The 12,630-nt window shown below is 43.2% G+C and overlaps 1 protein-coding gene and 1 long non-coding RNA gene across 4 annotated transcripts in view; one reads left to right on the forward strand and one right to left on the reverse strand.

Annotated features, from left to right (window-relative positions):
• basp1 (brain abundant, membrane attached signal protein 1) overlaps window positions 1-12,419 on the forward strand; it is a 51,855-nt gene extending 39,436 nt beyond the window's left edge. For 2 of the 3 annotated variants that reach the window (XM_040143978.1, XM_040143979.1), the window contains exon 2: window positions 8,964-12,419. In XM_040143978.1, the coding sequence (XP_039999912.1) occupies window positions 8,980-9,633 (654 nt within the window). In that variant the 5' untranslated portion in view covers window positions 8,964-8,979 and the 3' untranslated portion in view covers window positions 9,634-12,419. Of the gene's footprint in view, window positions 1-5,812; window positions 5,941-8,963 lie in introns of those variants that run through there. The other variant, XM_040143980.1, reaches the window with a different exon arrangement.
• On the reverse strand, window positions 7,672-10,798 carry LOC120799095. The gene is made up of 4 exons (XR_005708781.1): window positions 10,698-10,798; window positions 10,095-10,319; window positions 7,929-7,996; window positions 7,672-7,828 (listed from the first exon to the last, which is right to left on the reverse strand). It is a non-coding gene; the product is annotated as an uncharacterized LOC120799095 (long non-coding RNA).
• Window positions 12,420-12,630: the final 211 nt, after the last annotated feature.

Here is a 12,630-nt window from a genome sequence, read left to right on the forward strand (position 1 = left end):
GAGCACACGGGCCAGATACTTCACCTGAACTACTGAACCACTTCACTGTATACCTTCACGTCACTGCTCTTAAACGGTTTAAGTCACATATTATTGTTACATTTTTGGATGTATCAGGTCTATGACATAGTTTATAAAATGACGGATCAGAACAGCAATTTGTGGTTTTATAAGGGAGTTTCGTGCTGGAAGAATTTCTTGGCGGACAACAGTTGGTGCAGTGACTGTGTGCTGCTTCCTGAAGTCTTGTTTTCACAGTGAGGTTGCCAGGTTTGGCGTCTATAAAGAGACCAAAATCAAGAAAAATAAAACCTTCGGTGAGGATATCTGGCAACCTGAGCTACAAAGCCGCGATGCTCCAAAGAAATGCCTGGCGGATGCTTAAACTGTTCGTCAAGAAATAGCTCCAGCACGCAACCCCCCTCTGAAACCACCTTAGGGTCATTTTTACATCCACGTTTGTGTGCAGCTTAAGCAAACTGGACGTAAGGTGTTAATCAGTGAGCCTTAGAGGTGTTGGTAGGTGCATTCTTTACTTTTGACAGAGCAAGGCTAGCTGTTTCCCCCTGCTTCCAGTCTTTATGCTAAGCTAGGCTAACCACAGCCTGGATCTGGCTCGATAAAAGATTCAGTGCACAAAATTTAGATGGATATCAATCCTTGCATCTAGCTGGGCAGTTTAACACTCTTATTTGACATTTGTTAAAACAGGAAGTGTTTTTTTATAATGAAATCACTTAAAAGCTAATTTCCAAGGTGTTTTGAAAAAACACTTTAAAAAGGAAAAAACAAAAAACAAAACTGTTTGCTGCCCTGATCAAGTCATTTCCAAAGTCCAGAAGCCCAAACAGCAAGAAACTCTGAATCTTAGAACAGCGAGAATAGAAGAATATGAAGATCTCAGGGAGCGAAGAGGACATTGGACAATAAGAGGTCAGATGTATTACTTTATGTATTACCCAATTAACCAGACAACCAACAAGTAGCCACGACTTCATTTTAGGACTAATAAGCTCGAAATTAGTGTTGGTGTGACAAGGATGTGCAGGATAATAACATCAGAGCACGGTTGTTAATTACAGGCTTGACTTTGTCACGGGTTCACAGATTTCAGCGGCGTGTGATTACAATACAGATGAAACCCCCACTAATCTCCGTCTCTTGCGCTTAAACTTACCAGTGTGTATTGTTTGTTATTTGCAATTTTCAGCAGTAAACTGTTCTGGTATTTGTTCAGGTGCATTTTAAAACAAGCAGAAATAAAATGTTTATGTGGTAAAACATGCTCATGCTTTTTTTTTTTTTGTACGTGTGCAGGCTTGAAAACACACAAAAAACGCAGCTATGTGGAGCTTTGTAGTTGCGTTCCTAATCTGACAGCTGCTGTGTCATGGAGGTCAGATGAAGAGCTGAGTGACTGAGCACTGATACAGTCTAAATCCAGTCCAGCCGGGCCGAAACACAGAGCTGCGGCAGCTGAAGCGGCTCGTTGCGTCCTGGCTGTAGATCAGCTGATAAGGCAGAACTGGTTTATAACGGTGGTCAGGGTGACATGGGAGGTGAAACTGTGTTGTTTTTAGCCCCAGGTTGGGTTCAGGATGGGATACCCTCTCCGTCAGTGTCCACAGTGCTAGTTTTATAGAAAAAAAAACAGCCTGGTCTTTATTTATAGGGCAGTATCACAAAAAATTCCTCACAGCGGTTCCTGGCACAGTCGTGCTCTCAAAGGCCACTTTCGCACCAACAGGTTCAGTTGAATGCACAAAAATTTCTCGATAGAGAATAAAAACAGAAGCTGTACCAAGGAAGCCTGAGAGCGGTTCCGGCTGAAACGCAGTACTGGGCTTGGGAGCAGAAAAAATGTGGAAGACATATTGGGAAAGGAAATTTGTGTTCCAGTAATAAGAAGTCTAATACAGGAAACAGAAGCTGGCAGAAATGGTAAGGCCCAAGGAAAAGAGCTCTCTGGCAGGTGTTTCAATCAATTTCATGGAAATTCGAGAATAAAAATAGCTTTTCTTGACAAGACGGCATTTATAAAAAGCTTCCTCATCCGTGTTCTTGCTTTCAAACCAAACTGTCGTTAGCGCTCCAGCAGCTTCTCCTGCTCGCTGCTGTCAAGTCGATTTTCCAACGGATAGGGAAACGGAGTGACTGTGTCCGAGCTGGACGGGGAGTCGGACAGTGACAGCTTTAACCTTTAACATGTCATCTTGGATGGCAGGAGCGCAGGCCTGGGATTTACTTAGACCCCGGAGACCTCCTGGGGACCTCCATCTGCCCGACCGGAGGGACAGCAGAGAGGGATAACAATGTGACCCACAAAACTGGGCTGCAAGGAAGAAGAGATCAACTATTTACAAAGAGAACAAAGTATCCGTTCAGAGAGGATTTCATTGTGATATTTTTACATTAATGAGTGTGAGGGGAAAGAACTCACAGACTGAGCTGAAAAATATTAAATGCACAGTATTGTTTAGAGAAGCTGGGGTTCCAGATGTTAAAGTCTATTCATTTTCCCCATAGACGGCTGTCTAATGGAGCATTTCCAACAGCGAATGGAAATAAAACTCTTCTGGTGGAATCATTAAAATCATTAAATCATTTAAACCTTCACTGAGAAAGATGTGATTTGTGTCAAAAGTAGACCTTTAGCTGGAGTCCCAGAGAGCGCGGCCTTAGGGAACATCCAATCGCTGATCTTAAGACTCCGTTGCCGCGCAGCTAATGGCATGATGAAGTGAAGTTAGAGGCCGACATTTGAAGACTTTCTCACTGGCTATCATTTTACCACATCACCAGATAGTGAGTCCCATGGTTGGTGCAGAATTACCGTGACCACGAGTTAGCTCCGCAAAAAAATGCGGTGTTTCAGCAGTCAATTTAAAACAGAGTTCATAGATAGCCGCAACATACCGTAGCCTCTTAATACTGTAAGGATACAAAGGGAGCAACACTAGCATTTGTTTGGAGTTGTGTTTGTGTCCACCTGATGAACGTAAACGAATGATGAAGGAAAATGTCTCTCTCTTCAGCTGCGAAATGCTCCACCAAGTCCACCAGCTAGCTGCTAACTTTGTCTGGCTCTTTGGTGCTGAGTGGACAGTGGCTTCCTCAAACAAGCCGAAAACAGCTGCCTGCTGCGGCCGGAAACAACGCTGATGAGAGCGCTGGGACCGAATCGAAACAGTGGACACTAAAACACTACTTAGAGCTGACGGGGAACGGCTGAGTCAAGTGATGATTCCCTGTGGGTTCGTCACCGTGTTTGACCTGTTTCATTCGCGGTCATTTGACCGAACGGCGTTATAAAAACACCGGTCGGTGCAGCTTTAATCCCATTAAAAAATCTACAGACATAGGGGCTCTAACATCGCGTAATAATGGATGAAAAAGAGGATCCAGCTGAGAGAAAAAATAGTGACGGTGCATCCACAGGCTGAAACAGAAAGAGAGAGAAACAATCCCAGGAGTAAAAAGTCTCATTTAAATGTGCCACAGAAAACACAAGTGGCTGCAGATGAGGGAGGGGGGAGCAAATAGAAATCACACTGCAGGTGAAGCGGACGAGAGCAAAGACGCGGAGGCTGGAGTGACGACGGAGGGATTATCGCAGAGAGAAGGAAGTGGGAGGAGAGCGGCGTGTCGGGTAGACGGGGAAAAGAGAGCAGAGCCGAGCAGCGGCGTCGGCGTGTGGGTGTGACGGATGACTTGCCAGAATAAAGTGAGTGTTTGAGAAACAATCTGAGGAGAACTCAGCCACATCAGGGAATTTTTGCTCACCTTAAACTGCTTTGCCACCTTTCGGCCCGGCAGACACGAACTCGATCGCAGATTAATAATGCTGCATAAATACTCTGCCGAACGCCGCCGTTGAGTGATCAATCATGTGTTTCGTTAACTCAGCAGCTTGCAGGGTTGAGGGATTAGAGAGTCGGTGGTTGAGGGAGGCAACTGCTGAACACGGTGGAAAAAGGGGGAGAAAAAAGTGCAGGTGGTGTAAAAAGCGCGTACGTGCGCTCTCAGGAAAAATAAATGGACCTTAGAAAGGTGCTTGGACTTTTCACTGAGGTCTGTAAAGACTGCATTTCAAGACAGTGTGAGTGCGGAGTCTCAGCGGTGTCTTCGGTTCTGCTACAGCTCTTCACTTAGACACGTTGTGGTCAGTGTGCTCCGCTGCACCTGCAACCCCAACACCTTGGAGTGCACCTCTACATTGCTGCGGCGGACCGAGACGTTAAACTGCTGCGGGTCAGCAAAGGCGAGACTCTCGGGGGTGTAAAGCTACTCCGACTCCAATGAAAGATCTTTCCACGTCTCTGGTGAGCGTGGTCTCTTGAATTGTCTTACATTTGAATTCACGAGGTCTAGATTTCGACAGAACCCTTTTGTCAGGCTTTGGTGTTTTTCTTGACACCATTTTTTTTCTCCGGCTTCTCACTTGCCATTTTTTCTCTGAATCAACTCCTACCATGGGAGGACATTTTTAGGTATTCAAATATTTTGACACAAAACGACACATTAGACTTCGTCTGGGGTAGAACAATAAAGTCCTGGACTTATTTCCATTGTTGTCCCTGGTTTACACAGTCCACCAACCTTTATCAAGACCAAGACAAGACTATGAAGCTTCCCTTTGACGTGATGTAAATTTTGTGAGGACCACACGTGCTGAATGTATTCAGACTTCCATAGCAGAGTGAACAGAACTGTGTGTCCGTCCGCTTCTGTGTCCAGGGATCGTTTTGAACAAAACCTCCCGCGTCATTGGTCCAAAAATCTGTCTTAAATTTTTCTTTTTCTTGTCTTGAAAATAATTTATCTTCACCTAAAGAAGTGTTTTAAGTATTAAATGTAACCTTGGAAATTCTCTGCAGGGCTGGAAAAACAGGGAAAGGTTTTGTGACCGACTAGTCACATCTGTGAAATCTATCAGCCCATTTCAGTAAAGAGGGTCAGAATTTCCCCTGTTATCTGCTTTGTATTCACTTTACACCTGAGCCCGTCAAAATCTTCTCAAGAGAAGTTCACGAAGTTTCTCAATACAGATTAGCCTCGGTCAGGGAGCAAGAAGTGATATCCCAGTGATAGAGATCAGGGATTTCCACCATTAGGAGATTAGCTTTTTACAGCCGTAACAATGAAACTGTGTCTAAGTGGATTGAGACACTTGATTCCAAATCCTTATGGGCACGTTTGAAAGGTCAAGAAATCCATTTAGCGTCATTAATTGAAAATGAAGTGATGAGATTGAAGAAAAAACAAAGCGTTTGTTCCGTGGTGGTGCTGCTCACCGCGTTGTAGCCATATTTTTTTCCAGTGTTTCAACCTTTACGATCCAGGAATATTTACTTTACGCTACTGTTGTACTCACCCGAAAGCATTTTTAAAACCCTTATCACCTCATTTTCAAGCCACTTGGGCAGGAGTGTCAGCTAATGTGTCCACCTGAGCTTGTGTCTCTCCGCAGCGCTGATTAAATTGTTAAATGAAGTGAAGCTGGAGGTTCATAGCTGGCGGTGCAGACTCCCTTTGTGCTTCCCTGACCGCAGTTTGCAGGTTAAATTAAGTCTTTTGTGCGACCCAGAGCATTTTCTCCAGGTTGTCTGGGCCCTGCCCCAGCTCTTCAAACACTAAAACCACACGCCCAGCAGCGAGAAAGCGTGCCTTCGGTTGAAAGGAAGCCATTGTCTGCCCAGATGATTGTGAGTCATTGTACTGGCAGCACAAGCCGGGAGTCAAATGATGTGAGGTCGCAGAGAGACCTCCATTGTGGCTCGTGTAAAGCCGCGGCAGGAACGGAGGCCCTGGCAGATACCGACTTCTGGGCGTTCAGGGGACTTTGGCATGAATAGCGGAGTAATTCAGTCAGTGGCGACGAGGTGATTAGCATTTTGAGTGGATTCACCGCCGGCTCTGCCCCATTCACAAGGCGAATCTGTGAGTAGCCAGCAGAGTCTCTCAGTGGTCTGGTTTGTTCGGGAGGAAAAGGTCAGGTCTGCTTTCAGAGCCGTTTTGACAGATTTCACGTTTACAGATGGCAGGACAAAGAGCTGGTTTTGGTGTCAACCACATCAGTGAAGCAGAATCTCAAGGTGTTGTCAAGTTAGTCCATCAGAATCACCACATTCAAACATATGACTTGCAAATTTTTACTTTACATTTTACACCATCACCTTCATTCATTCATTTAATGCTGTTTTAGCCAATCACAACCGTTTTGTTTTTGTTTTTTGTTAATGACTAACAGCATTAGTATTGGCCATTTTAGCATAGTTGTACTTTGAGATGTGCACAATACAAAATGCCTGCTTACTGGCCAAATAATTTTGTGCTTGAGACTGAGGAGCAGACTCATTCAGGTTCTTTCTGTTGCTTGTACCTTTACAGCTCTTTTTTTTTTTTTTACCAAATGTGTGATTTACCATTTGAGAAACTGTAACTGAGAAACCAAGGAGGTTTCAGGGATCTGCTTTTTAGTTAGCAAGATATTTCAAAGGTTTGTGGGCAAGGTGAGGCAAGATATTTCATTTATATAGCATATACACTCAGAGACAAAGTCAAAATGCTTTTCAAATTGCTTTGAATAGATGGACATGTTCGCATGTTCATTTCTTTGTGTTTGCTCAAACTTCTGGACAAGCTGAACCTGACCAAGATTGTTTTCTTACATAGACCCAAGAAGACAGTGTTGCAAGACCGATGAATTTGCATCTAAGTTCAAGTCACTCGCATTTCTAATTTGATCCACCTGATTTTAAAAAGGAGCTTTTTTTAAAAAAAATAAAATAAATATTTGCACTATTTTCTCCTGAACCGCTGCCCATAGTTGACTGAATGAAAGAGACCTGGACACGTGCATCCCATGATTGTCTGTGACTTTTAGTGTTAAGATGCAGCTTCAGATCCATTTTGTAGTATAGAGCAAATTATGAAGATTGTGCTTCGGCAGCTGAATGTGAGTGCTTTCTAGTCATAACACTAAGACTGTGGCTTTTTCAGGGACAGTTAATAAATTGTTTAAGTATTTGCAAGTCAAACTGCTGCCAAAGTTGGAAAACAGATCTGTTTTTTCCAGACGGCAGAATTTAAATTTTTTTTGTGGCTTTTCCTCATGAGCAGAATCAACTGGCAAATTGTTTTTGGCACTTTTAAGGATCAACATACAGAATTCAAATTTTCAACAACAAATTGTACCGTTCTCGAGTCTTTGCTCCTAATAAGCCTGATTTGTTGCGGTATTGAAGTCCTCTCCCCCATTGAGTAGACAGATGGTGATATCCATGAGAAAAAAGCTTCGATTGAGGGAGGAAGCCAGGAATCTGCAAGTGTGTGTGCGCATGTGTGTGTGTGTGTGTGTGTTTACTCAACCTGGCTACACACGTTGCTATCTACCTGCTCAATGACTGAGGACCTACAGTCCTTAATAACATATCATGAAACGCTTTCTTAGATCCCATAAACACAGAGATCCGAAAAAGAGTCCTTGCTGATGATACACGGCTTTACACGATGAACTCTATCTGCAACCATTTTTGTTTGTGTGTTTCTGTTTGCATGTTTGTTTTTCTAAAAGAACATTTCAACCAACTCATTCAGAATGTATTTATTAATAAAGGGGAGTTTCACCAGAACTATACGATCATACTTTCTCGCTTACAGCGGCATCAGTTCGTGTGGATGGTTTTTTGTCTTATTTTTTTTCGCCAGGTTTTGAGAAACTGACTCTGGAAGCGGATGTTGCTCGTCAGATTTTAAATTCAATTCGCCACCACCTTTGTCCTGGGACGGAGGCTGGATTCTCAACAACAGGTGTCTCTACATGCTCCTGGCAGTGAGAGAATCAGTTTGTTTTAATGTGGATGATCAGAACCTTTACGTGAATGCAGAAAATGTACTGAACTGACATTTGGTGTTTAGGCTCTGACCTTGTGAATCTCTTGGCACAGCTCTTTCACACAGTGTAAGGAGGTTCAGAAATGGATGCCAGCGTCAACTTTGAAGAAGAAGAAAAAAAAACAAAAACAAAGAATTTGACCAGTTTTGTAAAACAACTTTGTTTTTCTTATCAGCCAAGGTAGTGAATGATGTTCTGAGGATGAAGATGGGATTTTAGTTTCCATGTCTCTCGTTCACCACATAAAGTAGGATGTAAAAAGTATTGAAATGTATTAGTACCATGTCTGTGAGGTGTGAATTCAATCAGCCAACTTCAGCAGACCTGTGAGGAACTTAAAAGGCTATGTGATGGCAGTGTTGTCTCAGTAACACAATTTTTTAATTTTATTTTGCTCTTGGCATTTCAGCTGTGAAATGCCGCATTCTCAATTAGAAGCACTTGGATCTGAGAGGTGAGAAACGGGATGTGCTGAGAGAGTCTCTGTAGTCCAAGATGTTCTTACTCAGTTTCTATCTCCATAACATTTAAACTCACATCACTGTTTCCTCCCCCAATGTTTAAGAAAGCCTTGCCTGATCTGACAGAGAAAAATATGTGAGGTTCTCCGAGGAGTGTGTGGTTGAGGTTGAGAGCATACATCAGAAAATGCAATGCGAGAGCTGTTTTTCCATAAATCCATGACTACATATAGTTTCCTCGTGCATTTCTAGCAGCATTTGCTTCCTTTTCTCCTCGGTCTCTTCCCTTATGAACGATCATGTGGATATGTCAGATTTTGCTCTTGCTTTCTCAAAGTCTGTACATTGAGCTGATCAATTTTTACCACAGAGAGAGACACCTCCTCATCAAGAATCCTTCTCTGAATAAGAGCATCGCTTGAAGCATCTCTTGCTTCTATCGGAAGCTTAGTATGTGCTCAAGACTTGATTTTTGTGGTTCCATTGTTTGGTTTATTTTTGTAGAATGCGCTTGCTCCCAGTTGCACTTTCTTCTTAATGAATGAATGAATGAATAATTGTTTCTATAATAATGAACTTCATTTATTTCTCCCCTTTGGTTTCAGAAGCCAGAGATCCAAAATGGGAGGCAAGCTCAGCAAAAAGAAGAAGGGATACAGTGTAAATGATGACAAGGCCAAAGACAAGGATGCGAAAGCAGAGGGGGCCTCTGCTGAGGAGAGCGAAGCACCGAAAGACAACAAAGACGAGGCTCAGGCTGCCACTGACGCAAAGGAGGTAGCAAACGACACAGCGGCCAAGGAGGCGCCAGCAGCAGACGCTGCGGCGCCCAAAGACGAGGAAAAGAATGCGGCCCCCGCCACAAAGGAGCCCGAGAAGCCTGCCGCCAATGCCGAGCCGAAAACAGAGGCGCCAAAGAGCGCAGAGCCCGCCAAGGCCGAGGAGAAACCAGCCGCCTCTGCCCCGGCCAAAGAATCAGCCCCTGCCGCCAAGGAGCCCGAGGCCAAGGCTGCAGCGCCCGCCCCGGCGACTGAGAGCAAAGATGAGGCCGACGCCAAAAAGACTGAGGCCCCCGCGGCACCAGCAGCCAAAGCCGAGGCGGTCCCCGCTGCCTCCCCTGACCCCAAGCCCACAGAGGCGGCGGCGGCGGCTCCCGCGCCGGCAAAGGAGGCCGCTGCTGCACCTAGTTCAACACCAGCCGCCGAACCTCCCGCCAAGGAGGCGAACGCCACAGAGGCGCCAAGCAAGGATCAAACCGTAGCAGTTCAAGATTAATGGACAGCTTCTTTTCGGAAATGAAAAAATAAAGTACCTAACTCAACGATGACGAAGATAAAAAAAATGAAAATGAAATTAACTAGCCCACCCATATTATGATAATAACAATAATAATAATAATTGTAATGATGATGATTTAGTGAATGAGGAGAACTGGAGCAACCACCTGGAGAAGTTTCCCACCGCTGCAGATGATTATTGCTATTATTATTGTTATGTTTTATTCTATTTTTTTCTGCTGTAGTATTTGAACTTTGATACGAGTCTGTGTCGGTCATACGCTTCACCATCCCACATCCATCATCCCTCTCCCTCATATGGTCAAGAGGTTTAACCTGACTCCCACCTGGGCCCACAGAAGTTCTGTGTTCATACATTCACCTGTGGACGTCAGAAGATCAAAATTTGGGGAAGTGGTTCTGAGGGACGGAGGAGGAGGGTTTAAGAAGTCACCTTACCAGCTGGACTCCCACTGAATCCGTCCAGTCTTCAGCTCGCCCCCTTTCACTCATCCTCCTCTTCAGAGTGTCGTGTTCTCGGCTTTGGCCTGGTACCTCTAGTTTTCTGGTGCCGTGGAGTTGTGGTTGTGTCCTTTTTTTTAACCCGTCCTCCCCCTGGCTTTTGGGTATTGTTGGGTTGCGTCGCTACCCATTTTCCTCTTGGGGGTTAAACACCACTTTTTCCTGAGCGGCAGAAACCGAACTTCTAAAAAGGAGCTTACATTTATTGTGAGGACTGAGAATGTTCAGGCTTTCTAAGACATTTTGGAGGTTGAAAAAAGCTGGCTTTGCAGAGCAAAACACATTCTTAGACGTATAAAACAGTCATAGGAATTTTTCAAATAAGGTTCTAGATTTTGTACTGAAACCCTTAGGTATATTGTAAGTGAACTAAGTGGTTTTTTAACATTTGTAATACACGTATAAAATCTGCAAAGCCTCGCTGAAAAGATGTCAACAGTGTTTTTAGAAAGATGAAAATCTCTGATCCTACATCCAAATCTGAAGACAAATTATTACAGATTATAAGATTTGTTTTTAAAAGACATATCTACTGCTGACCCGGGTGAAATGGGCTTTACAGTCCTGACACAGAGATAGTTTGAACTGGAAAACCAAGAAGGCGACGTTCACTGCAACAGGAGAGTTCAGATAGCGTTGGTTCAGTTGGGTCTGTCAAAAGAAAATATAGTATTGGCTCTCAAAGTCGTTCCTGTGACTGTCTACAGTTTCTGGAATGTGTAAAATTTGTAAAAGTGACAAAACCACCAAAAACGATTTACTTTTTGAAACAGTCCTACATTCTACTTAAGTGAAGGATTGGCAGCACAATACACTTAAAATCGACCCCAAAAAAGCCAATTTGGATTCTGGAATTAAATTTGGGATTGAAATTCTGAAAATAATCGAAAAGATTTTCCTGTTTCCAGATGAGTTTGAGCCTCATGTTCACGTATAGTTGAAAAAAAATTCAACCTTTTTCAATCTATGTTTTGAGATTATGGAGTCAGGTATTTTCCTGACCTTGAAGTTTGCTTCGTCTGGTCATTTTATGCTCGGCCACAAATGATTTTGTCAACAAAGACAAACTAAATAAATGGAGGAATGAGCCACAGTAACAGACTAACGCTGAAAAAAACCAACTAAACCATTACATTCAAACACATTTCCAATTGGTATAACCAGTCAAAGGTTCATGTAATTTCAGCAGGGACACTACTAAAGCAGCCCTTCCCAGTGGGGGCAAACCTCGCCAGTTTGGTATCTGAGCAGGTGAAAACACCCCGGACGAGATCCTTCGCAGGTGGCGTTTGGCCCGGGTCTGTGTTACCGCATTTAGAATCAATATAGCTCTGTGACTCTCAGTCATTAGCAGTCTGATCCCACTGAGGACAGGAGTCAGGATTTCAGTGAATGATCAGAGCCATCAGCAAACCTTCCTCGGTTTACAACGGTCCGTGTTTCTGTGGCAACCGTACACCAGGCTATCATTACGGGATGGAAAAGCCTTGCACATGAAAGGGAGCCTCTGATTTTGTCATTTTCGTGCCTCATGCATTTTCCTTTACTTTTCGGAAATATATACTACATATAGTAGAGGTACATATATGCAGTGATGGAAGAAAAAGTACTTACGTCTATAGTCCAATAAAAGTAGCAGCATTAGAGTGAAAAGATACTCTGCAACAAAAAAGTCCTGCAGTGTTATTTTTACTTAAGTACGAAGTATCCGAGATAGAAGAAAGAAAGAAAGAAAGGTCCGAAAAAAATGAACGAAGGAAAGAAGTACACAGAAAGGAAAGAAGTAAGGACAGACTGAAAGACAAGAAGCATCAAAGATATTTTATGATCTTATCTCACGATGAACAGACAATCTGAATTTTACAGATAAAGCTGTCGTAAGTGGCTAAATACTACGCAGCTGAGAAAAGGTACCAGCAACCCAAAAGTGTACGCAACTACAGTTCTTTAAATCAATATATACTTTTGCACTTTCCACATTCGCATATATGTAGGTATATGTTTATATATTTACTCATCTCAGCCATCCATCTGCCACCTTTTCAGTTTCGTCCATCTGCCACACAACGTTTTCCTCCCAGCACTTGTCAAACCGTAGCAGAAACAAAACAGTCGAGGAGCGTTGTGTGGCGCTTGGTTCCATCTTTCTTCCTCTCTTGACTCAGTAAATTGCATGTCCGTGGTTGGGTGAACCTGTAGTCCTGTCTTTTTGGTCAAGTGGAAAAAAAAAAAAAAAAAAAATTATTTCTCAGTCTGCATCCATGACAACTACAGTCGATATTTTCATCCCATGTCTCACCACTGCTATTTCCACACCACACTTTCATTCAAACTAACAAAAAGATGATATGGAAATTGATGCATTCAAAATTATATGTACTTGTATAAATGGTGCAACAGTAATAAAATGTAAGAAATTGACTGAAACTTGAGGATTTTGTGCAAGTCAATTTTTTTCATGCCCTCTAGAAAA

This window comes from Xiphias gladius, chromosome 14, assembly GCF_016859285.1.
Source record: "Xiphias gladius isolate SHS-SW01 ecotype Sanya breed wild chromosome 14, ASM1685928v1, whole genome shotgun sequence".
Classification (NCBI taxonomy): Eukaryota; Metazoa; Chordata; class Actinopteri; order Istiophoriformes; family Xiphiidae; genus Xiphias; species Xiphias gladius.